General features: G+C 45.7%; 2 protein-coding genes across 3 annotated transcripts; both read right to left on the bottom strand.

Moving 5' to 3' along the window:
- Positions 1-628: 628 nt before the first annotated feature.
- Positions 629-11,805, bottom strand: LOC308373988 (uncharacterized protein). 2 transcript variants are annotated; one of them, XM_080849673.1, is made up of 4 exons: positions 11,585-11,805; positions 11,292-11,483; positions 7,871-7,967; positions 629-1,833 (listed from the first exon to the last, which is right to left on the bottom strand). In XM_080849673.1, exons 1-4 carry the CDS (start codon positions 11,790-11,792, stop codon positions 1,047-1,049), a joined length of 1,284 nt encoding a protein of 427 aa, XP_080705799.1. In that variant the 5' UTR covers positions 11,793-11,805; the 3' UTR covers positions 629-1,046. The 2 variants fall into 2 exon arrangements, with proteins under 2 accessions (XP_080705799.1, XP_080705800.1); XM_080849674.1 differs by having other exon boundaries at positions 7,871-7,964.
- Positions 11,806-15,660: 3,855 nt separating this feature from the next.
- sertad4 (SERTA domain containing 4) lies at positions 15,661-20,890 on the bottom strand (the record flags this gene model as incomplete). The annotated part of the gene is made up of 6 exons (XM_080850214.1): positions 15,661-15,744; positions 16,257-16,436; positions 17,650-17,668; positions 18,718-19,397; positions 20,171-20,286; positions 20,737-20,890. 6 exons carry the CDS (start codon positions 20,888-20,890, stop codon positions 15,661-15,663), a joined length of 1,233 nt encoding a protein of 410 aa, XP_080706340.1.
- Between the last annotated feature and the right edge of the window lie 6,264 nt (positions 20,891-27,154).

Here is a 27,154-nt window from a genome sequence, read left to right as displayed (position 1 = left end):
TGCATCAGTACCTTCTCCAGCCAGAACAGTTACTTTCAGACAGACCTCTGGCGTTGATTCATGTAAATTGTGTATTCTACTCCTATGACTGTGCAACCAAGCTGCATTGTTGTGAGTGAGCATGATAGGATGGGGACAGAGCTGAGACACCTTCGGAGCAGGAGGGAATACCAGATGGAATTCCACAGAGGGAAGGAACACCAGTGTGTGTAAGGGAATATCAAAGAACTAAACTCAAAAACTCCAATAGTTGGAACAATAGCGTACAATAAAGCTCAATTCCCATTTCCTCCACCAAACTCTCCTGTCTTTGCCTACTCCATATTGCAACCATCTACTTCAACTGAAACCAAGAATACATACAATTCTTCACTAGAAAGACAGTCAGTAATGTGACAATTCTGTCTACCTGCTCAGTACAGAAAAGGCCACATGTATTTGGTATGTATGATCATTCTCTTGTGTGGGCCTTGTTATGAGACGCTTTATAAGACCATTATACGAGTCGAAAATTTAGATCAACATTTAATACAGAACCCAGTAATATTACACATACGTTATTCGTCTGAAGTCTTGCATTGACCACTAAAAAAAATGAATGACTGCTACCATTGGCAACGGTTGGTGCTATGCAACACTGGTGCCGACCACCTGATTGTCATGTCATTCCACAAGTAGTGTGGTGATTTACCGAAACAGAAAGTCATTATAAGTAGTAGTAGTTATGTCTCCAGCTGATGAGCTCCACCATCTCCCCGTCGCTCTGGAGCACGAAGCCGCGGTTCTCCCCCTGGAACTGGCTGTGGTTCGCCAGCAGGTGCTGGAAGCAGGCCTGCAGGCCTCTGCTCATGGCTCCTGTTTGCTCCATGTTGTTTTTACCTCCAGGATCTTCTCTTACCGAAGCAAGTCATTATAACTTGAAGTCAGCAAACAGTAGGTTGCTACGCAACGGAAATGTGCTAAATAAATAAACTTGAACTTGAAACTCTAAAAGTTCTACATTATCCTTTACAAAGCAAAATTAGCTTTTGATTGATTGTGCTACTCTAACTGTCATCCCACAGGTCAATATCCTGGACCTTGTGACTTTGAACCTGGTTGTCTGAATCAGTGAAGATGAAATGCTGGGCACTGTGGTAGTTATGTCTCCCGCTGATGAGCTCCACCATCTCCCCGTCGCTCTGGAGCACGATGCGGCTGTTCTCCCCCTGGTACTGGCTGTGGTTCGCCAGCAGGTGCTGGAAGCAGGCCTGCAGGCCTCTGCTCATTGCTCCTGTTTGCTCCATGCTGTTTTTCACCTCCAGTATCTTCTCCAGGGTCAGAGCCTGGCCGAGGTTCACTCTGTGCTGAGGCCGTATCTCGATGGTGGCCTGGGGCTGCGGGGTGGTGTAGGTGAGCCGCAGTTCTCCGCAGGCGATCTTTAGTTCCACGTTTGTCAGACCTCCTTCGCTGGTGCCGACCACCTGATGTGCCCTCTCCATGCAGCTCTCAAAGTCGTCGCGGCAATAATGGCCGGCAAAGTGCGTCTTGGCAATGCTGGCGCGGGTCAGTCTGGGGCCCACCTGAACTCTCTGGAGCAGCTCAGGACCTGTTGTGCCCTGCCTTACTGTGTAATGGAGGCCTGGGGTGCCCGAGACAAACTTCACCAGTTGGCGCTCCCCTTCCACGAGCAAGGAGACATCTCTGCGCTTGACAGCCGGCATGGCATCCAACACCCGGGCAACATGTTCCAGGTTGGACTTGAGGTGCGAGTCCAGCAGACCTTCCTGACGCAGCTTCACTTTAGCTGACAGGAAACTCTCCAGATCCAGCATGGGGAGGGTGAACTGCTTTCTGAAAGTTAACAAAAAAAATAAGGTTAAAGCATGACCATATGACTTCTACATTTGATGTTTAGTCTAAACAAATATGACCTGCCTGGCAGAAATCACATCCTGTGCACTTGAGACATAATGATATATGATCACACAGGATGAAAACAGAACTGGTGTCATCCTGTTGGTCTCCAACCCTTCATAAGAGAGGATGGGGTTTCACAACAGCTTCTAATACCATATTTCAATTACTGAAGAAGGGCTTTTGCTGTGTTTAACAAATGTATCTCATGTAAGTGGCACTGTGTTGGGACACTGCACATCAGCATCAGAACTTGATTCAACATGCAAACAAGCTTGAACAGGGATGCCACTGTAAGAACAGTACAAACTTGGGGTAACATAACACTTAAAGCCAAACGGACACCGAGTTCTCAAACAGCTAAAAATGTAATCATGCGTTGCTTAGAGTCAACGTATGAAAAAGCACTTGGCAGATGCCCACTGTAATGGTGAGAAATACCCAGTTAGTTTCTCTTGAATGTTAGCTTTAGTAAGTAAGTAAGTAAAGTTTATTTTTAGAGCACATTTAAAAACAGCTCGCACTGACCAAAGTGCTGTACATAGTGCATAGAAAGAATAATAAAATAAGACAAAATAAAATGGAATAAAGTAGATAAGAAAATAAATACACATACCAATCAGTGATTTAAGCTAAGGCGACACCAACAGACAACACTTAATGACAGACATAACAGGGTGAGACAATAAGAACACAGGAAAGGCCAATGTAAAAAGGTGCGTTTTGAGCCTGGTTTTAAAAAGTGTGATTGAGGGGACATTTCTAATGTCGAGTGGCAGTTGGTTCCACAGCTGGGGGCTGGCACGATCACCTCTTACTGTTAAACCAATAAAATACTAACCTAAGCGCTCCTAAAAACAAGTTTAAAGTTGGCTGAACGCTACCGTTGCCCTCGCCGTCCATTGTGTCGCTCGTAGCCTCAACAGAGCCAGGGTCCGGTTTCAACAGAGGTGCGGGACTGGCTGAGCGGCTTTCCCCCCAAATACACTGGCAGATGTCGAAATACAACTATTGCCGCCACTACCAGTTTTCCGATAGTGATTGTTAACCTGCAAGTATTTTGCTCTCAATGTTTTTAGTTTGTCAATAATCTGCGATTTGCTTCTATGGATGCCACTTTCGCGAAGAATGTCTGAAATCCTATCATACACCAAAGCATCTCTAGAGGTGCCAGATATCTGACAAACAATTCCGTTCATGGCGCGAGCAGGCAGCAGTTGTTTTGTTTCACTGTAACTCCAATTTGTAGCCGTTTCTATCTAAGGTTTTCGTCTTTTTTAGCTTTCTAAATTTGCCGTTCTTTCCAGGTCAGAGTCGGGCTCCAAGCTGCTCTCGAGGGCTGCAGGACTTGCTGAGCGGCGTTCCCCCAAATACTTTGGCAAATGTCGAAATACATCCATCTTTGTCCACTATAACTTTTCCGGTAATCATTGTATTCTTGTCGAAGTGATTTTAGTTTGCCGATGATCTGTGATTTGATCCTATGGACGCCTCTTTCGCGGAGCATGTGTGAAATCCTTTTGTAAACCAGAGCATCGCGAGCAGTATCAGAAATTTGACTTACAATTTCGTCTTCGGAACGTACAGACAATAGTTCTATTATTTTGTGGCTGTTCCATTCTGTCCGATGTTTCTGTGAGGGTTTGCTTTCAGAATCTGTCGTCCCTTTTCTGGTAAAGATAATATTGTTTTTGAAGTGATTTTAGTTTGCTGATCTGCGATTTGCTTCTATGAACGCCTTTTTCGCTGAGAATGTCTGCTATCCTGTCGTAAACCACAGCATCGCGAACAGTATCAGATATCTGACTAACAATTTCGTCCAATTTGGTGCTCTCCAGCTTCACACCTGCAGGACTTGCTGAACGGCTGTTTCCCCAAATAGTTTGACAGACGTCGAAGTACATCCAACTTTGTTGCCCACTGTCACTTTCCCGGTAATGATAGTATTGTTTTCGAATAGACTTTAGTTTGTTGATTATCTGTGACTTACTTCTGTAGACGCCTCTTTCGTGGAGCCTGTGTGTTATCCTGCCATAAACCACAGCATCGCGAACAGTACCAGAATCTGACTTACAGTTTCGTCTTCAGCACGAGCAGACAACAGTTCTATTATTTCGTGGCTGTTCCAGTTTGCTCCTATTTCTGTCTGATGTTTTTGTGTGGTTTTGCTTTCTGGATCTACCGTTCGTTCTAGGTCACATTCGGGCTCCAAGTTGCTATTCACAGCTGCGGGACTGGCTGAGCGGCTATTTCCCCAAATAGTTTGGCAAATGTCAAAATACATCAAACTTTGTCGCCCACTGTCACTTTCCCGGTAATGGTGGTATTGTCTTCGAAGTGATTTTAGTTTGCTGATGATCTGCGATTTGCTTCTGTAGACGCCTCTTTCGCGGAGCATGTGTCATCCTGTCATAAACCACAGCATCGCGGACAGTACCAGATATCTGACTAACAATTTCGTCTTCGGCACGAGCAGACAACAGTTCTATTATTTTGTGGTTGTTCCAATTTGCTCCCATTTCAACTCTATATTTATGTGGTTTGGTTTTCTGAATTTGCTGTGTACTTTAGTTCCTCTGCAGCTATTGTGAGTACAATAGTTCCGTCGCAACATTATCACGTCATCATTTCCGTCCCCTCCAGTAGCGTCACATGGTATGTCTGCGTTCGAGTTCGACTTTAGGCTGACCAGATGATAAACGTGAACTGCCCGATTGACCGAGGTATCCTATAGCCCAACCCGCTATATAGCCTACAGTCATTGGAACTGCCAGTCGGAAAGGATTTGGAAAAGGCGGCAGTCAAGCCGGACAGTTTCTTCAGCCCTTTGTAGTTTGCAACTGACGTGACATCTTGCGGAATTGTGTTCCATATTGTTATTTACAGTGGATACCGCTGAAATTCCCCTTTCCTTTTTAGTAAAATGAACACAACGACTATAATTAATTGTATCAGTGTTGATAATTGATGTTTTTTGCACATTTTTATAACCAGCTGGCATGAAATATATATTATAAATATAGCATGAAATAATAATAGAGGGGAGGACGAGCAAGAGGAAGAATGGTAGAGAAAGGATAAGGAGGAGGAGAGTGCAGGTCCAAAGGGTACAAGAGGCAGAGGATCTAGATGAAGAGCAACAGTCACCTCAATGATTGGCCAGCAAGAGCTATGATGAAGGTAGAGAATCTACCAACCAGGGGAATTAGAGAGAATACACTGAAATGTTAGCCAAATATGATGATGTCTTATCCACTCACTTCTAGACAAGTTTTCTGTTTCATGTCCCATTCCATTCAGAAAGATTTCATTTTTGCCATTACAGCCATTGTTTGAGAGGAAGCTGGTAAAGTCTCTGGAGAAGAATCCCAGTTGGGGTCACGTGGTAATATATAATTTTCTTAAAAAAGGAAGGCGGGCAGAATTCACATATAAATTACAACAAATGTAATAATTGACAAATTTTATGACAGGCCTAAATTGTGCTTCCCCTATTTCATTGACCAACCTTTTGTACAGATTCATTTCAAAGACTGAGTTACAGAATAACTGAAATTGATTCATTATACCATTACACTACCTATTTATTTCATATGGTGATGTTTTCAAAGTATCCACCACCGATCTGTTGAAATAACATTTCAGCGCGTGTTATAGAGTCATAACTGTGTGCCCCCCCATTTGCAACCAATGATAAACTATTTGGGATTACCTTTGTTGAATAGAAACATGGTTCATGAACTGCCAACCCTGTAGTACAGACTAGCCTACTAGTTGTAACCATGTGAAGAAATGCCTGTTCTGATGTGTAAGAACTGTCATGTGCAGTCAGGTAATTTTGTAAAATGAATAAGCTCAATATTTTCTTTGCACTGAAATGTTTGACAGCCCATGGAATGTAGTTTCTCTTGTGAATTAGTATGAGGAAATGCAACACATATTACAAAACTCAAACTAATTCCAGACTCACAGTATTGGCCCCTCTTAACTCCTGTGGGAATGGAATTTGTTTTTTTTAATGACAACCTAATACACATCAATAGAGTAGCCTAGATGTTGATAAGAACCTCTTAGAAAATGTGTAACATATTAATTATGGATTCTCTATCTCCTCTAGACAGACCTTCAGTAAGGTCTTTGTCCTTGTTGTTGTGTTTTTCAATTGCTGCCCCAGGGGAATTCAGATATTGAGGACATCTTTCATGTTCAGACTGTTTATCAAAACAAGACTGCCCCAGTTCAGCATTCAAAATACAGGCATGAACACTAAGGGTAGAAAGGTGAAAATAACAATAACATAAACAGTGGCCTGTCTTCATTAGACATTTTTATTTTACTTATGCAACACCCGAATCTGTTCTTAGAATGTGGATATCCAGAAGTCAACAAAGACATTTTCTCTGTGCTTGTTGCCATGGGTCAACATCATAGTTAAAGATAAGATAATGTAAGAAAAAAGGATGTTTCTTGGGGTTGATGCAGTAATTAGCCTTTAAGCCCTTAGCCTCCAGTAAAGAGGAGAAACGAAGGACATGGAACAAACTCCTGATTCAGTGGTGAGGGTCTGACCCACAGGCATCTCAAACTCTAGCCATATATAGTGTTTACGTCACCTCCCAGGATCTTCATGTAAATGAACCAGGCTTCCACTGCAAACTGGCAAACTCTCTGACCTGTTGCCTGTGATGGTTCTCAATGGCTCAAAGGGCTCTGCGTGTCGGCTGAAATGGACGTCCATAGATCAGGCTTTACCCCTATTCCCAAACTACAATTTGTGGCTGTTGCTTACACTTCAGTTGATCTCCTGACCCCATGTGTCTGCGCAATGCCAGGGTGTGGTCCTTTCCTTTGTTACCATGATAAGATTACCATTTGGGAAAAATGGTCCTCCATATTTTGGTGGTCGCTGTGGCTGCTTTACCATGAATCTCATGTTCTTGGTCAGGACATACTGTAATCTTCTAATAAAACACTTTTTAGATGTAATGAACTCAATTAAATGAATTTCAATTAAATATTTTTTAAACACATGTATGCCTGATTTACACTTTTTTAACGGTTCCCTCACTGGCAAAACATTTCACTTTCTTAAACCTAGAGCTGCAGCGATTAGTCGACGAAATCGACGACGTCGATTGTGAAAAATGGTCGATGCGGATTTGTATCGTCGACGCGTCATATAATGTAAATATATAAAAATATATAAAAATATTTTTTTTTGCACACGCTAACAGAGCTACCGGTACTTTCATTCGGAATTGCATATAGGAGGTGCGAAATAGCTGCGAAAAGCGAATTATTCTGAGATGGCTCATGTTACCATGGAAACAATAAACAAAGCTTGGTTTAGCAGCTGCTGCATATCAGATATGGCTAGCAGAAAAGTTGTCATTTTTCTCAATGATGGTCAATTATTAGTAGTTTAAGAAGTACTACCTCAGTATTTCAAAGAGAATGGGCTGTGGGAGCATAAGAACAGTAAGCGTCTAGCAGCAATTATCATAGACATATATCTATAACTTATTGTAAGTGATAGGGCTCATTTGAGTACCACACATTTTTACTGTGCCTCTAGATAAACATGAAATGAATTGTTGGACTTTTGCTGTGCAGAACGGTGCTCAATAAAGTACATTATTAAGATTTTTTTGGTTTTTATTTGAGATACATTATGGTTTTAATCGAGCAACAGAAAAATAATCGTTAGACTAATCGTCCAATTAGTCGTTAGATTAGTCGACTAATCGATAAAATAATCGCCAGATTAATCGTTTAGAAAATAATCGTTTACCCCTAGCCCTACTTAAACCATGACGGCATTGCTTCTTTTTCCATGCCTGAACCTTCTTAATTTGAATTCAGTTCCTGTTAAAGCCTTTAGGTGTGATACCGATTCCTGGAGAATCTGTGCAGGTAAACACATTTCTGCTACCTTAAAAAGCTCCAATCATTGGATATTTGCAGAATAACTTACATTTCACTCATGATGTTCGACTTGGTCCTCACTGATAGGCAAGCTTCCCTGATGCTGGTGTTTTTGGTCGCAGAGTTAGAGTCAGGTGTCATCCCTCCTGACAGAAATAACCAATATTAATACATTATTTATTTACTCACACTTAATTTTGTTGCAACATCCATGCTTTCCCCATTCTGGCTTTTGAGTTGAGAACTACAAAAACATTTCAGAATACCATGACATAACAGAGAACATGGCTAAAGGTAGAGGGTTCTCACTTGTGATGACTGTGGCTCCCCTTCTCTGTGTAATCTGCTGAGAGCACGGAGGGCAGATTATAAACACCTATCGCCCTGCCCTCACAAAAACATCAAGCTACACACAACACACACTCACATGCTTATAACCACCCTTTACTTGTTAAGTGGTTTCTTAGAACAGTCCTCTCTGAGGTCTTGTTTACACATCACAGAAGAAAGGGTTATGTGAGCAGAACTGATGTATTTTGCCAATGAAGATGTATACAGAATAACAACTTCACCATATTGCATAACAGATTTATTTTGCCAATGAAGATGTATACAGAATAACAACTTCACCATATAGCATAACAGATTTATTTTAGGCACTCTGAGATTCTTTGGAATGAAAAGTGCGTTAAAAATAAAATGAATTCATATGATTATTACATACATAGAAGTGGCGCGAGATGAACATTTTGACTAATAAATAAACCCTAAATAACCCTAAATTAAATCACAAGGCACATTTTTGCCATATATCTAATATATAATTATCCCCGTCTAACCAATTTGAAAATATGAAAATAATTGCTCAAATGATTTAGGTATTATCATTGTATTCCATAACTAATCAAATAAAGCATTGGCTCATTAGAGATAACTGTAAAACATTGAATTGTCAATAGCATTGACTGACTGGGTCTAAAATCCCACTGCACCCTCAGACTATAACTGGCGCTTTAATGCAAAGTTAGACTCAATATCGTATATATTGTATAGGTGCTCTATGTCCATTTTCTTAAACTGTTCGGTTGTCATTGTTGAGTCTGAACACTGAATGTGTTGACAAGCTGCATATTGTTTTTGTGTGTATGGATTGATTGAGAAAAATCCTTATTATTACCTTACTGTGGTTGGCTACATTATTACTAGGCATTCTTCCACTCAGATAGGCCACAGATGACATTCCTCTCTAACTTGACCCAATACAAATCTGTGCAAAAGTTTGTTCGTGAGCTGACCTTGATGTGAGCCTAGACATGCTGACAGCATGATGTAATGGCAACAGACACTTTCCTGCACAACACAACAATGCTGACTTTCTGCTAATAAAGGTTCTTTCCCATACAAAACCCATTAATGTAATGTATCTGGTAAAAACAAATTGTATTCCCACTACAGTCTTCCATAACAAAAGGGTCAAGGATGTTGTGTTTTCCCACCTGACTATTGCCAGAGTTGGCTTCTTTTTTTAAAGAAGTCGTTTGATTTGGTTGGCATTGAGCCTTTTATTTTGACGCACATTCATCAGGTAACACTGAGACTCCAAGCTGGTCTCAGTGGCATAGCAGCACCCTGTTCCATTTGACTAGCCGCACCCCACGTCCGACAGTCTTTCAATAACAGTACATGGACCGACCAATTGGCTTGTTAGTTGAGGCGAAACCCCATTTTTCTTTCCCTAGCAGTGGGTTTTGTAAGCCTGCTTCTGTCAAGCCCCAGCATCAGCCAGAACTTTCCTAGCCAGCTTGTGCAACTCCTGCAACCGTTCAAGCAAGTTTTAGAAATAGTCCAAGCCAGGCCCACCCAGGCCCACCCCTCACCTCTGGTTCTGGACGCATCCTGAGCACTGAATCCACAGCAGTCTGGAACTTGTGTCCTAGCATGAAGGTTGCGGGGGTGCACATTGTAGACTCCTGAGCTGCCATCCAGTATGCCCACAGTACCAGGGGCAGATGCAAGACCCAATCCCACTGCCAATAGCTGGTCAAAATGGTGCGCTGGGTGGCAAGAGAGCATTTAAAAGGTTACCCCAGTACATCACTCTGGGGATGCAGCGGTGTAGTACGAGTCTTTTTCACACCCAGCTGCCTGAAGACACACCAGCTTTGAAGTTCCGCCCCTGGTCACTGTGCAACTCCTCTGGCTGAATGGCAGAACATCTAGGACCAGGCACTCAGCAGTGGTGGAAGCCCTCTGGTTAGGAACCACCTCGCTTTTGGCCACTTGGTGAAATAGTTCATGGCCACAAGGATGCCCCCAACAGCGCAGTGTGCGAGCACCAGGTTGGCCCACTGTGAGCCCTGCAGCAGTCACATCGATGGACGTAGAGCTCCATGTCCTAACGACAACCCAGCCAGTAGAAGTGGGACTGAAACTGATGAAGAGGCAGGATGCACTGCGACCTAACCAATGGCCATTTCCATTTTACTAGCACTGATTCAAGTGCCCACAAATTGGGTATAATAACCTTAATGCTACATGATTGGTCTCAGGATCCAGTGCTGAGACGGCAGCTCATGTGGTTGTTGGCATTAGTTGGCGGAGGTGTAGCAGCTCCCCTCTGCTGGCGGCTTCTCCTTGGCTGGTGGTGGCTCTACAGTGTAGCCTTGGACTGGTAGCAGTGGCATGGAGGACCCCTGGGCCAGTGCATGTCGACCCTAGATAGCCCCTTTCCATCCCCGTGGTCTCAGCTCTCTTGTTCCATAATGGACCAGGGAGATGGTGTCCATCAGGGCCCCGCCAGGATGTCACAGTCTACAAAAAAAGACCCTGTGTTCGACCGAGCTGCAGCTGTTCATATGTCTGGGAGGAAGAGACACTGGTGCCATGCCCTGGTTCCCCACAGCAATAACATCCTTAGTGGCAATGCCACTGGCTTGTTCAGTCGCTTCCTAAGCTAAGTTAAACTTAAGTATTTGAAGGCTAAGCAACAAAGCTGCCCAGGCACCCTGAGGATTTCTACCTTGTTTACGCTAATTATAATTTTACCAGTATTTTATTAGTTAAATTGAGGAGACTGTTACGTCAGCTAGATAACTAGCTATCATTTAATACAAATGAAAACCCACCATTAAAACACTTGAAGGTTTTGCTCACAAGCTAGATAAGTAGCAAGCATAGGAACCAATTTCTCAAAATCATCTAACTCGAGGTAGAGGCAGGGGAAAAGGCATAGGTAGAGGCGGCTGCCCCAGGGAGGGGAGAGTCAGTCATACCCATTATCTGAGCAAAGGAAACAGAAAATCACAAGTGATTGACTAACCACTTAGATCAACACATGTAGACTAATGTGCTGTTGCTGCGAATAACACATGATGGATGAAGAAGGATCAATTCTCTCACACACGCAGGTACTCACAGCTAAATGCTACCCTTAGGAGGGTAGCAGTAGTAAACGTTTATATTTGACCTACCAGAATCCATTTCCTCCTCGGCAGTCGATAAGTCACCGTCGGGAGTCGACACGCCACAGTCGACACCAACGGACTCCACGTTTGCAAGCGGGCAGCCTTCCATTATCTCCTCCATCTTGGCCCAGTACTGAAAAGTTGATGGGCCCGACCCACTTTTGTTTTTCTGAGCTTTCGCATATAGATTCCTCAACGCTACAATCGAACATAGAAAACAAATTGTCTTTGTTAGGTCTCATTGTACAAATACAAGTAGTTAATGTATGTGGTTTAGACACCCGGCAGAGGTAACTTACCTTTCCAGCGTGCCCTGATTTGTTGAGGGTTTCGGTCGTGGAACCCCCCAGCCCTCATCTCCTGGAAAACTGCCTTGAACAGAAGGCCGTTTTGTGACTTGCGACCATCTAGGCGTTCGACTATTCTCCTCTTCTGCAAACTGTCCAGAAGACAATAGGTCTCATCAAAAGTCCAATTTTTGCTCTTATTGCTGTCCATGGAGGACATGCAGTCGTTTCCGTCCACATACGACGCCATGTTTCTGTTTGTGATGTGACGCAAAATCAACTACGTCACTGCGTCGTCTCCGCGTAGTGACGCATGCGCAAAACACTCCCGCAAGGCAGCTCACCCATAGACATGTCTATGAGCTCACCCATAAAGGCTAGATGTCTCGCCCGCGTTTCTGGCTACCGGAGTCGATTGTCCGCACATGGCGGCCATTTTGCGACAGGATAGCTTATATGTGGGATACATATCGCTCACCCTTAACATTGTGTTGGTAGTGGTACATACTTTTTAAATAACCAGAACTTGCTCGATTTTCAAACGTGTTGGTTTGTTATAAACGTAAGATATGTAGTTATGACACTGCATACTTATGAAGTATTAAACATGGGTTTTCATATGAAAATAACATTGAACAAAACAGATAGGTGCAATAAATACACATGCACAAGCTATTTATGTAAAATCAATATCTAGGCTACTAAAACTAGAGATAAATGTATACTGTTATTATCACCTTTATAAAAGCAATATTACTGATATTATAACATAAAGGTGATCCCACGGGTTCTCGTTTCGAGGGAACGTTCAATAGAACAGGCTGTACAAAAGTCATCTTCACTGGCATCTTCACTGGCAATAAAGTCAGCAATTTCCTGTTGAAATCATGTCAGTATGTAATCAATGTAAGAGGTTTAGCAAACCAACCCGATTGGAAATCATGTGCAACTTCAGTTTTATCATGTGCAACTTAAGTTATATTGAAAGAAAGAACAATTATGCCTCGCCAATTGATGTAAAATTACTGAGTAGTAGACTAGCCGTGATACACAATTAAGCTGCACATTTCAACATGTTCAAGCATCAGAATTATTACCAGGGTAATGACGTTTGTAAATAAAGTCAAATGTAAATCCATCAAGATTTCAGCAAGGTAAGAGTGTAAACGATTGTGAAGATCACTGACGTTACCTAACGTAGCCTACCACTGATCACTCCAGGAAGTTATCCAGTCGCAAGTTGGCCTCCTGTGCGGACGTTCAAGACTCCACAGTGATACATCTAGCCTTTATATAGGATATCTATGGGCTCACCCATAGACATAGTGCTGTAACAATCAGATGGTAGTCCTCTACCGGATGGTAGTCCCGCACATCGCGCATGCTCAAACACAAACGGTTTACGGCAAAAGGCTCAACATCAACATATAGGGCTTGTTTTAATGCATAATGTGGGTTTATTTAACGTTGTATTGAATAATGTTGTAAACTGTTTACAATGTCAACTGTTTACAATGTCAACTTGTGAGGGTAACGTTGTATTGAATAATGTTGTAAATGGTTTACAACACTCAACATCAACATATGAGGGTTGTCTTCACGCATAATGTGGGTATATTTAATGTAGCCTAATATCTAATTATGTTGTAAACGGTTTACAGCGTAAGGATCAACGTCAACATATTGGGGTTGTTTTCACGCATTATGTGGGTATATGGAATGTTATATTTAATTATGCAGTCGACAGTGTTGCAAAGTGACGCATCCGATACAGCATACTATACTATGTCTATGGACTCACCTGCCCCCACTCGCTATATGTTAAAACGGACTTGCTCAAGCGGACTACCGACTGGCCAAGTCGCCCTCTCATGAATGGAGCAGACAACCGCCTAAATAGAGGCGGCCTAAACATTTTTGTTCTGTACACGAGGCAATTATAGGCGGATTTCGAACCATAAGCGGCTAAACGCCTCAAGAGTGGCTTATATTGACAGATGGAAACAAGGATTCACTCTTGGGCTGCTGATGTTAAATGGCCTCACATAGACGTTAAACAAGAAGTTTCCCCTCGCTCTTGTAAATCCTTGTCTATGACAATTGTAAAAAACAAGCCTACCTAGCAAGTTATTTTAGTAGGAAAAAGCTATAAAATACCGTCTTTAAGAATATTTCAGTTGATTTATTTACAGCCTTAAAAGTTATAATATTTAAATTACAGGTAACATAGCACTCCTAGAAGAAAATGAGTTGTGTGGCCAACTCTGTTCAAGGAAACTTCCATGGCAAAGGTATGTTTATCAGCCACTGTTTTTGTAGTCAGGACTCCAGCCAGACAATGCTGTCTTCCACCTTGATGGCCCTTTGTAAGCAACCATATATTTTTTTCAGTTATGCTTTGTGAACCTTTTAAAATGTTGAAAGCAAAATTTTTCTATACTTGGTTGACAAGTCAAGAACCCTAACTTAATGTTTCAAACTTGATAACTTTACGTTATATAGCCTACTTCACCTAATTACCTTTTATATTTCACGTAATATTCTTCATCATCATTCATCAAATTACCTCAAATTACCTGATTTAAACATACAAGCCAAGTCAGACCATCACATTTCTGTGAACCAAATGCCAAAAGTGAAGCGGATGCCTGTATGCTTTGTAGTGTGTGCAATCGTGTACAAGACTAAATGACTGAGCAGGACTGAATTTATAGGTATGTATGTTTTTTTTTTTTTTTTACAATTAGTTGAGGAGCATCCATGTCTATAAACCCATCTATTTACACTTGTACATACAAGCAAACGTCACTGAGTGTGAGCAGTGTGGCACCAGACAGCATTAAACTGCCATTCTCAAGGCAAATCAAATCAACATCTCAATTGTAGCAATTCAAGGTCACTGTTCGTTTCAAGAGCCAGTTCCTCCTTGCATGGTGTGTTTGTTTATCAACGGAAAAGGCAATGTGAGTATGGCAGAGATGTGATGAATAACTGATGTGGGTGAGATGACTGGGAGTGGTGTGTGTAAATCAAACGTGGTTTTGTGCAGCAGGGCTCCTCAGTTGAAGGTGAGCTGGTAAAAGGGGCTGGAGCAGGAAGGCGTGGAGCACAGACCTGCATGGCTTTGGAACCAATTTGAGGGGCCTTGTGATGCAAAACCATTCCTCGGCAACAGACAGTTCCCATGGCAACGTGGAGCTGCCAAAGTTCCGCGTTGACAAATGACAGCTCCCCTCGCCGCGGTCTGGCTTGTGTGAGTTGCAGACGGTGGGTCCCTGTGCCTCAGGGCTGCTAGGGGGTTGGGGGAGGTGGGTGGCGCGGGGAGAGGACATGGGGAGATAAAGAGAGATGGAAGGGAGAGGGAGAGGTACAGACACAGGCAGGGAGGGAGGGAGGGAGAGCGTGTGCGGGGGACTTTTTCTCCCATCTATCAAAATGGGACACTGTCATGATGCTCTCTCTCTTCCAATTTTACCTCCTGCTGCTTCTAACAAAAAAAAAAAAATCCCCCAGAAACACATGCACACAGATGCATTCCTCTAGCTTCTCAATGCATTGCTACATTCACACACACACAAACACAAACACACACACACACACACAGGGTCTGTTTTTCTGAACCCCCATGGTGAATAATATCACTACATAATCTGTTTATCAGCATATTGTGTGATTATCTCGCATCCCCATCTGATGCAGATCCTATTCTTTTTTTTACAGGGGATGCCTCCTGGACCAGATAAAGACTTGCCTCAGTGGTTAAGCATGCCAGACAAACTCTCCATATTAAATAAACCACATGTAAACGGTTACATTACAATGCACTGCACATGAGCTCTGTTTTCGCTTTGCTTCTCTGCTCTGCGCACCTTCCTTGCCGCGGTGACAACAAGCCCTTGGGGTTGCTTTGGGTTCGGTGATGAATCGGAATGACAATTACAAACACTCCCTCCCCTCCCCTACTCTCCCCTCCTCTCCTTTTCACCGGAAGGTCCTCCGTCTTCTCGTGTGCTGAACTGCGGCCGCAAGGAATGCGTGAAGTCAATAGCGTGTGAGTTGTTGCTGTGCAGAGGCCGGAGCACTCAAGGTTAAATTGCACCGAATGTTTTCCCTCCCGTGTGTTGCTCCGGCTCAGCCCCCGGCAGCAGAGAGCTGAGCGCAGAGGCTATTATCTGCACGTGTCGGGAGTCACAGAGGCGTGGAGTTACAGCTCATAGCAGCAGAGGGAGATGCCGGAGTGGCAAAGACGGGCAAGGAAGCAGGGCGGGAAGGGTTGGGTAAAGGGGAGGAGGGGAGCAAACCACTCGAGGCTGACAGCAACAAATCTGTATGGATGAGCAGAGCAGAGTGCGAATCCCTTGCCTTCCAGCCATATCATGATGAGCCTCCACATCGCTGGACCAGACAGGAGAAAAACAACAACAAAAACAGGAACGCTTAGCAATGAGAAATGAGCTGTTGTCTTTGGTGATTGTGTGTGTGTGTGTGTGTGTGTGCGCGCACGCGTGCCTGTGTCTACGTGAGAAAGAGGTTGTTTGTGTGTGTGTGTGTATGTGAAGAGGTTGTTTATGTGTGTGTGTATTCCCCTGTGAGCCCTTTTTCTGCCGTAGTAATAGTCTCCCCCCCCCCCTCCGTACTGCGACTCAGGGTCTGAAGGCGAAGGCTTTTAACAGGCGTGGCTCACCGCGTCGCTCTTGCCCTCCGGGGAGCCTGGCCCGCAGCAGCCAGTAAATATTGTTTCCATAGAGATAATAGAGATGACAGGGGAAGGAAGTGTGGAGGTGACTGCCTGTGTGTCAGGAAGATTAATCGACACTGCATGCTGGAGTGCGGCCGATGAGCCTTCTTTAGCACGGGGAGGCAGCTGGGGAGGGGGCAGCAACGCAGGTGGAGGGGGCGAGGACAAGTGGAAGTGGTGGTGTTGGAATAATGAGGGAAGACACAGATAGATAACAAGTAGAGAGCGAGGGAGAAATAGAGAGAAAGAGAGAGAGCATTAAGTGTGTCTGTGTGTGTGTGTGAGACGGAGAGAGAATGAGAGAGTTGAGTGTGGTCTCTGAGTGTGTCTCTGTGTGTGTTTGTGTGTGGGTAGAGAGAGCAAAAACAGTACAGGATTGATGAAGAGAGGACTGAGAGCCAGAGAGAGAGAGAGAGAGAGAGAGAGAGAGAGAGAGAGAGAGAGAGAGAGAGAGTGGGGGGAGTAAGTGTGTGGAGGGAGGGATGAAAAATAAGTGGCTCCTCTGTGCTGCTTGCATTACGTAATGCTACTAATTCCTCCAGTGCTTTATTTTCTGCCTCCATAGCCGCTGCATGATCTCAAGGAGCATTAGGAGGCTTACCCAGGCATCTCGTGGCATCAGGAGCATCCCATATGGATGCACTTAATACGTGCTCTACAGCTTAGCTAATAGTTAAATACAAATATGTATGATTGAAGATCACTACACAATACACTACACCAAGTCCACCTTAATCCCAGCTGAGGTGATAAAAAGATGGAGTTTGCAGAATGCCTTTGCAGAATTTGTAGTAGCCTTCCTACCCACCTATTTGCCTGAGTCTATTTGTGGCTGTAGATAGCAGTGTCCAAAGGAAGGTCACACCAAAGACACAACAGCGAAGTTTCTCAATGACAAACCACAGCATGCAACTACATTTTGGCCTACATATTTCAGGGAGGGCAGATTCCTTTTTAAGATTTCAGCCATGACATGCGAACCTTCTAAAACATTGTGAGAAAAAAGACGTATCCCTTTAATAAGCAGGAGTTTGTTTGGAATTTGGTCTTTTGAACATTCCTTTATTCATTGTTACAGTCACAAAAACCATCACATAAAAATTACTGAACAAAGTAGGTTGACATTTCAGAACAATGCTCTTTGTAACAAAATGCAAACAGATAGGCTTTTATTTCCCTGTCTCCAATCATGACACTGTTGTATTGCTTTTAAGATGTTTCTGCCGATGCTCCTGGAAAGCTTTCCGTAATCAAAGAAAAACGGAATCAAAGGGAAATGCACAAATAACAAACATCCAAAAAAAAGCAAACTTTGAAGTGAGGGTACTTTCATTTGTACCTTGTCAGAGTGCAGGTATCTTAGAGAGATACAATATCTCTTCAAGTCAGAGAAGAATCTGCTTTTTCTTTAATGACAACAGTTGGCTGAGCTTAGGAATGGAGCTTAGGTGATTTTTGCGACCAAATTAGTGTAATTCTGTCTATAGTATATACTTGTAGTTAGATACCTTTTCAGACAGACCTGATACGTCCCCCAACTATATGAAATATTTAGGAGGCTTGTTGTATGGAACAAACGGTTTTTTTGAAAATTAGTTAATCAATCACAACATGTGATTTTCCTGGTGGTTTATTGTTGCCTTTCATATTTCTTTTGTGTTAGCAGACCTCAACTTGTCCCCAGAGGTGATCATGATGTCGTTTCTTGAAAGTCAAGATACTTAGTCACAAATACAAGCACAAACTCTATTAACATTTCCAAATAAAAAAAAAATAAGGCACCTTACGGTAGTTTCTGAACAGAAACGGGGTCTTCATGCTTCTCTTGCTTGTTGCTGTTGCACTCCTTTTTTTAATGTATTTTTTTTAACTCTGCCAAAGAAACTGCACCTTGTGCTCACATATAATCTTCTGTCCCTCACTATTAAGCCAGGGTTGCAATCAGTTGAACTGTGAAAAGATAAACTATGGCAACTTTTTTTTTTTAACAGAGAAGACCTGATCAGGCCCTGCAGAGCTGTAGTTTGGACCCCTGCAATGCTACTCAGGTTAGACCAGTGGGCACTGAGTACTCTGAGTGAGTTAAATGGTCATCAGATGACCAGAGCGGGCCCCGTCCAAACGTGTCCCCTGATGCTTGGTGCAAATCTCTGCGACAACATTCAGCCTCTGCCCAACACCTGCTGCTGCAGCCTCGCCTTTTCCGCTCTGTTTCCCCCGGCGATGGCTCCACCGCTATTTCCGTGTTGCCTGGCTCCATGCCAACGCCCCGTGCAACCCCGTCTCCATGGCATCCACGCTCCAGCGAGAGTGGCCCCCCACTACACCTGACGACACCTCCGCTCCTCCCCTCTCTCTTTCTCTCTCCCTCTCTCTGTCGCGCTCCCTCCCTCTCTCCCTCTCTCGCGGCCTGTCTTCGCTCGATCTGCCGTGTCCCTGTTCCCCTTCCCAGGCTCCTGTCCGCTCCCTCAGTCTGCCCCGCGGCTCTTTGGAGTCTAGCGCCCGGGCTGCAGCGGTCGCCTCGGTGAGGTCCAGCCCTGGGCAGAGAGAGTCGGGCTCCCCGTCCCCGTCCCCGTCCCCGTCCCCGTCATCCGCTTGAAGCAGCTGAGGGAAAGCTGTGGGAGAGGCAGAGGATGACGAAGAAGATGATGATGAAGACGATGATGAGGATGGGTGAGGGGCGGTGCCCTCGTAAACAGAGAAGGGGAAGTGGAGGTAGCGTCCAGCTGCGTAGAAGCAGCAGCAGGCCGGGATGCACTCGGGCGCCTCGCCCCGCACCAGCCGAAAGCGCTTGCGGTAGGGCCCCGGGGCGGCGAAGCAGGGTCGCAAGGACTGGGGGCTCGGGTGGTTGGGCCCCACCTGGGCCGGGGTCGGCGGGGGGATGCAAGCAGCGGCTGTGGCTGTGGCAGGGGCGGGCCCCGGGGGCAGGCACCACTCGCTCTGCAGCAGGATCTCGGTGCGGATGCGGCGCAGGAGGTTGTTGATGAGTACGGAGCGGCGCAGGAAGGCCTCGGGGTCGTCGATGAAGCGCATCTTCTCCAGGGACAGGCGCAGAACGTGGGCACGCTCCTCCAGAGCCGGAGCGACCTGAGGACACACACACACACACACACACACCCATAGTGAGCCTTCACCATCAGCACCATCACCCTGCACCGTGCTGCATACTCTTTTTGACTGTGAGCGTACCCTGACCCACTTTTCTCCCCGCTTCATAGGCGGCCTACAGTATTGCCTGTCTGTGCAGCACAGTGCGAATGCGTCACACTTGTGTGAGCGCAGCTGACTGTGGGCATGAACAATATTCTTGAGGGGGTGAGAGGGTTCATCATCTTCAGGGCTTTAGCTGATACACCAGACCATATTTTTGGTTCATTCTTTGCAAAATGGTTCAAGAGGGGGAACAAAAATAAACATGAACAGATAATGGTTGAATGATTTCACTGGGTAAACAAATCTATTTCCAGAGGGATGTCTACAGTATGTGCTTTCAGCATGAGGGGAGTCAAAAGTTCACAGCAGTTGAAAAAAAAAAGTCCTAATTACAAGATGCTACCATAACTAGCAGTAAACATTTTCCAACACATAATTCAGTTCTTTGAATACTGTCTGCTGTCACTATGGGAATTCTAAATGAGTCTCTTCACTATATTTTCTGTGTCATTGCACCAAGTCTCTTTGGAGATTTATGGGTTTCTAACAAGTAGGACCTTTTTTGGGAACCATTTTTTCTTAGACAGACCATCTACACCACACTTTCCCGTTTTATAAACACATGCAGTTAACTGTGATTTAATGCCCTGATATTATACCCACAATGCCTCAATTACAGAAACACCACCCATATCAAAGTCACTTACACTTTGGCAGTAGCTCCTGAAGCTTAAATGTGGCTCCTCATCCTCCACGAACTTTCGTTTAAAGTAGGCAATCCTTGACATGGTCACATGGTCAGGGGCTCTCCTGCAGTGGGGCTCTGCTGATGGCATGAAGACAAAAGATATCATGAAGCACCTCGGCATGTGCTAACCTCTATCTTCATCGAACATGCAAACAAAGCATTCTCCGCCATTTGCATGAGAGGAGGAAACATTTTGGTGGCAAGGAGAAAAAGGGTTGGGCTGAGTGCCTGCTGGAGTTCACCCTAGATTTCCCTTCCTTAAACAAGCCCATCATGACTTGACCAGCATCCCAATATGCAGTGTATACAGCTGTAATGACAGCCAGTCTAGTGCAAGAGGAGAAAACGTGTGTGTGTTTGTGCCTCTAAGTGTGTGTATGAGAGAGAGTGGTGTGTGTGTGGGCAGAACTTGGCCTGGATTTTGGGAGTGTTGTTCAGGGATGTTATTTTGAGTCTCAGCCGCCTCAGTTTAAGGTCAGCCATTGGGAGTTTGGTGGGGGGGGTGGGGTGTTGGCTGTGGCTTACCCTCAGCCAGCTCCTCGGTGGCGCCCTCCGGACTTGACGGGCTGGACACGCAGCTCTTGCTGCAGCGCTCCGACTCCCAGATGGGCTGGTACTGTGGGAGCGGGGCGTCCCCCTCGTGCTCGCCGAAGGGATTCATGGACAGGACCAGGGTCATCTCTCCCCTCCTGCGGCCTGCCAGGGACAGAAAGGTTACGGGAGGTCAGAGACACGTGTCCTAGTAACCAGGAATAAGCTGTCTGGAGTAACCCACAGAAGGCCTGCACACCTATCACACGGCCACAAACTAATTAGGCAACAAGTTGAGTACCAGTATGCAGAAGTAGAATATGAGCAAAACAGAGTATGATACTGGCACATACACACACTCACAAATAAACACATTGTAATTGATTCACTGTATTTGAACAGACACACAATGAATTTCGTTTGATATCACTTTAAAGTCTGAAGGTTTCAAATGGAAACAGGAAACCCAAACGATAAAGTAACCTTGGGCAGTGTGCTCCCGTGATCTGTGTTACTGTGAGACCACATAGAGGCTGATATCATACCCAGGGCTGTGGGGTCAGGAGACTTCCTCTTCCTCATGCACTTAAAGGTTACACTAACAAAGCATTTGAATAAACAATATCGACATTATCAAACAGTGCTATGAAAGCACACGGCATATAATCTCTCATAAAAGCTTTTAATAACCAGATGAGGTCAACAGCCCCATAGATGACAGGTGCTACACATTTAAATACAAATACCACAGCAGACCCAGAATATCAATAGCTTATTTAACCTGCTGTCTAATGTCTACGACGTTATGCTGGTTTGATCAATACCCTGTGCATCCAAGCATCCAGGGCCCACACTGACTCCGCTGCAAATTTAAGTGATAATTCGATTCGGCACATGGAATGTTTGGTTGAGATTTGCCCGAGCCTGCATTTCAGCATTTCTAATGTTTGAAAGCGTAGCGCTAGGAAAGCTCTGGGTTTTCACATGAATGGAGGGGTGGGGGGGAGGCTTCGGTTAGGCTGACTGCATGGAGGCTTTGGGCCACAGGAGATGTAGTATCTGTCTCATCAGCCTAGTGGAGTGACTGGGATGTACTTCCATTGAGTGCGTCTGATCAAAAGATGCTCTGTCGGACCATGGGCTGACCTACATTTCAGACATTTGAGACCGGCGAGCGGCCCTGAGAAGGAGCGAACACTGAACTGTTTGTCTCTGTGAGTGTGTACGTGTGTGTGTGTGTGTCTGTGTGTGTGAGAGTGTGTGGGGGGAGAACAAGGAGAGCTGGAACAAGAGTGTGTGTGCTTCTGTGTGTGTGTGTGTGTGTGTGTGTGCTTATTGAATCAGCACGAAACTCAATCTGCCTTTTGATCTGGGTGAATCGCTGTCATCAAGCCTGCCATCAGCACCTCCCCTTAGTGCAAAATGGATCTCCAGCTGTTAAACGACTCTTCTTTCCTCCTCTCTTCCTCTGCTCCCCTCCTCCTCTCATCTCCTCTCCTCTCTTCTCCGTTCCCACCATCCTTGCTTACACTTCCACCTCTCTCAAGGGCTTCCTCTGTTTACTGTCATTATGATGCCAGCTTGGAGAGGCCCTGATTGACAGCTGAGATCTCAGCGGCTCAAGTCAACGCGCATGTAAAACGGACAGCCTGTAGCTGCAGGCCTCAGCCACGCACGAGCATGTCGAACGCGAGCGGAGCCGTGTCGACACGCGTTCGGAAACACCTTGGCCCCGGGTGCATGCAAATAAATCAACCTGGTTTGGGCCGCGTTCCAGCTCTCGCGGGTCGGTTTGTTTTACGGTCACGGTTAAATTTCCATCTCTTAACAGAGTGCAGGCTCGAGAGTCTGCAGCAAACGTGACATGCTCCGCCATCAATCAGATAAGGACAGAGAAAAGGGAAAAAAGAGAGGGAAAGAGAGAGAGAGAGAGAGAGAGTAAGGGGCCAGACACTGGGTGCCCTTTAGAGGAAGTTCTCAAGGGACAACAGCATGACAAGCCTCTGCATTATTGGAAATAGAAAAGGGAGAGGTGGGAGTGCTATGAGTAAAAGGAAGAAAGTGAGCGAAACGTAGAGAAAGAGTTGACGGAGGAGGAGGGGGGAGATGGGGATTGGGGGGGCGGGTTGGGGGGGGGCTGTCAGTTCTAGCTTCAAACTCCTGCAAAGGCGAGGTGACATGATTGGTTGGTGGAGAGTCGGGGAGCAGGAGGTGTCATCCCCTACATCACACACACACACACACACACACACACACACATGAAAACCCCCCGCCCACCCAGCCCCAGCCAGCCGCTCCGAGGACCTTGGCCTAATTAAGTCGCTCGTTACTGAACCTGCAGGAGCATCACGGATAATTAGCCAACTCGCCCACTTCCTCCCGGAGCTGTCTTTTACCTCCAGCTACTTTCGCTCCGCTTCCGACGCACCCCCCTCCCCTTACCCCCCCTGCGCCCCCCCCACACACACACACACACACACACACACACTCCCTCGCTCCAAGAACAAGCGTGCCATTGCTCCCTTCCAGTCCCGGGGGACCCCTTCTTCAGACATTCCCCATCTCTCCATCTCTCCCTCTCGCCTTCCCTCCCTCTCCATGGCTTTCATCCTTCTCGTTCCTTTCTATTTCGCCTGACACCATCATACCAACAGCAACATTAGACAGCTCTCCAAGTTTGGAAGGAAGGAGGCAAAACAACTGAAGAGATGCTCCCAGTATGTAGAGCAAAACTTAATATGCTTCTGTGTGCATATGATGGGTGGGGTGGTAGTGGTGGTGGGGGGGGGGGTTTAGAGACTGAGGGGGGAAATAAAAAAAAACCTCCCTGCGGAACCATCTCTCTCTCTCTCTGTCTGTCTATCTTTTTCTCTGTCTGTTGTTGTCTCTGCGGAATGAAATGAGAGTGTGCAGGTCCTGGAGAAAAGAAAGAAACAGATGGAAAGAACAAATAAAAAAAGGATGGATAAGTAGAAGAAGGGACGACGGAACAAAAAGGAACATCGAGAAAAACACAGAGGCAGAACAACGAAGGGTAAGGTATAGTTGGAGAGAGCATGGGGAGAGCGAGAGACAATCAAGACACAGAGAGCGAGAGAGAAGGATAGAGAGAGAGGGGAGAAGAAAGAGGGATAAAAGAGTCAGAGCAAACGAGAGGAGCTGAATCAGTCTGGGGCTCAGTCGGTGGGCTTGTTCCTCTTTATCTGGCCTCGGCTCCCTCCCCCCCCCCCCTTCCCCTCCCCTCCTCTCCTGCCTGCCGACCCTCTGCATTATTCCCTTTGATGAGGAGAAATTAATTGCGGGGAGAGGGTGAGAGACAGGGAGCGGAGAGAAAGAGGACAGAGCTGAAGGGAATGAGGAGAGGGTGAGAGAGGGTGAACACTGAGGGGAGGAACGACAGAAGAGAACTTGTGAAAAAAGGGGAGGGAGAGACAGAGAGAGGGAGGGAAGGAGAAGACTGGAGGGAGGGAAGGAGATACATTAGAAGAGAAAGAGTGAGCGAGAGAGAGAGGGAGGGAGGGAGGGAGAGAGAGATAGGCGCCTGAAGAGTTTTGTCATGACTTGAGAGAGAACGTCCTCGGGGATGATTTCTGTTTGTGTGATTGACATGCACCCTCTAACCCCCACATCCCTGCGGGACAGTAACTGTACACTCCTTTTCACACACACACACACACACTCACACACACACACACACACACACACACACACACACACACACACACACACACACACACACACACACACAGACGCAAACGCACACACACACACAGCAAAACCACAGCCCAAACAATATTGGCAGCTCTCATGGCAGACTAACTGTGAGTTGCACTGAAGGAATGTACTTTGAAAGGTCATCCTTTCGCGTGGCTGCTCTCTGCTCTCTCCCAGTCGGTCCATGGCGGCACCACTGACAGGCCCAGACTGACCTCCGCATCTTACACTATCACCTTCCTTCACCTCCGCCGCTGCTTTCACATGGCAACCAGACCTCTCAGACACAGCAAGGACCAGGCTGTGACCAGACAGGGTTTTTTTTCTCAAAGCATTTCGAGTACCGAACATACTTGGGGGGGCTTCTTTCGGCAAAAAAAAATGTTGAGGGCCATTGAACATTTTCCATGTTTGAAAGCACACTGTGAGCCAACGGACCAGTTCTTCTGCTGACCTACTTACCAAGGTCGTCTACTTTAAGTGAGGGGTGTTTGAGTGGGGGAAACATGTTATTTATCATCAGTGTGCTCTAGATGTGGTAAAGGGAGAAAAAAAAGAAAGAAAAAGGGAAGAAAAAAAACGAAGTGCAGAGCTTTGGCAGGGTGAAGAGGATTTTCGTTTGTGAGAAAATGTCTGGGGCAACATTAAACACGTCTTCCATAAAACTGAAATATGCTCGGCGTGGCCACAGAAGCACAATTAGTTCAACATGCTTTCAATGAGCGAGGAAATTAATCTTGAGTGTTTGGGAGAAGCAGCAAATGTTTATTCCATCCCAGAGCTGTACAGTACAGAACGCTGCAAGGGACACACTGTGCAGAGGAACATGAGGTGGGGTGGTGGCCGGTTGGGGAAGTGTTCAGTGCGGGAGACGTGGTGGTGTTCAGTGCACGGCCACCTGAGTACGAGAGCAGACCAAACATGTTGTTCAGGGTTAAACACACCAAGCTGGGGATGTGCAGCCACTCGAAGCCGTCTGGCTGTCACACCGAACACAGCGTGCACTCACACACTGATAGGTGTTACATACACACACTCACACACATACACACACATACATACACACTCTCACACACACACACCCATACACACACACATACACACACTCACATACAAACACACACACACACACATACCAAGGGTGCAAGTGTTAACACATATACTCACACCCATACACATTCAGATACACACAAACACATACACACTTACACACACACACACACACACACCAATACACACACACACACAAACACACAAACACACATACCAAGGGTGCAAGTGTTAACACATATACACACACCCATACACATTCACATACAGACAAACATCCAAACTGTGATTTTCACACATGTTGACTCCCCAGGAAGCAAATGCTCCCTCTTTCGTTCCCTCCCTCCCTCTCTCTCTTTCTCTCTCACACACACAAACAGAGACAAACACACAAGCAAACGTGCCCACACAACTATACAACCTCATAAAAAATGGCATCACTGATGCAACCCACATCACAAATATATCAAAGTATATTAACAGACACAAACATACACCCAAATGTCCTCAAACACAAACACACACACACACACACACACACAAACACACACAGACACACAGACAGACATAGCTGTGATCGCTGAGTGCCCTGTAATAAGCGCGGGCCTCAGGAGCGCGGGCCTCCCCATGCGTATGGTTTTTAATCATGAGCCTGACACTAACAGCACTTAACCTTTCCATGAGCCCCTCCTGTGGGAGAGCGCACGCAGCCAGAGAGCGTGGCCCGCGCCGCACCGTACCGTACCGCCCTGCCGCACGGCCCAGCCGAGCGTGCCACCTCCTGTAAATCTAACCGCCGCTTGTCACGCAAACCACACACAGAGCACTGCCTCCTGCATTACACATGTTACACACACGTACAGAGGGAGAGAGGGAGAGGGAGAGGGAGAGGGAGACAGAGAGGCTGCCTGTACTAGTATGCACATCACACACACAGATCCTGCCTCATATATTACATGCATTGTACATCATTTCACACACACTGAGCCTGCCACACACACACGCACACACATACACACACACACACATGGTCTTCCGTGCTTCTCACTTAAACACATTACACACTTGCACATTATACACAGCCGGCAAAAGGCAGGCTTTCATGCTTAATGTGCTTGAACAGATTCATATTATACATGTACTGAAACAGAGGAGCACATGTTTGTACATGCACACACACACACAAACAAACACACACACTCACAACAAAACAAATACCAGTAAGCCACAAATCTTTCCCAGACCAAACACACACACACACACACACACACACACACACACTTCCACCAAATGGGCCTCCTGATCAATTGCGCTCTAAAAAGGTCTTCTGAACTAATCGCCTCATCTCTACAGGGCACAAATGATATTTCACAGTCAGCTCTCGATGGCCCGCGATAGTGGAGTGGTGGAGGGAAATGATTAGTAACAGATCATTACACATTTATGAACTCTGCCTCACTGGCCACGGATGGCCACAGAGCCTCTCAGGCCTACGCACTGTCATCATCATCATCATGAGGACTGGAAAGGGCAGGGGATGCTGGTCATAAGCAACCACTACTCCCTCTCCCAGCTTGGCTCGCTGGGCAGTGATTGGAGGAGAGACGGGCCTTTTTTTCCCCCCTTCTTCTCCCCTCACCCCACCTTT

The sequence above is a fragment of the Sprattus sprattus genome, assembly GCF_963457725.1.
Source record: "Sprattus sprattus genome assembly, chromosome: 13".
Lineage (NCBI taxonomy): Eukaryota > Metazoa > Chordata > Actinopteri > Clupeiformes > Clupeidae > Sprattus > Sprattus sprattus.
The sequence above is the reverse complement of the archived record's forward strand: the minus strand, read 5'-3'. Positions and strand labels throughout refer to the sequence as shown.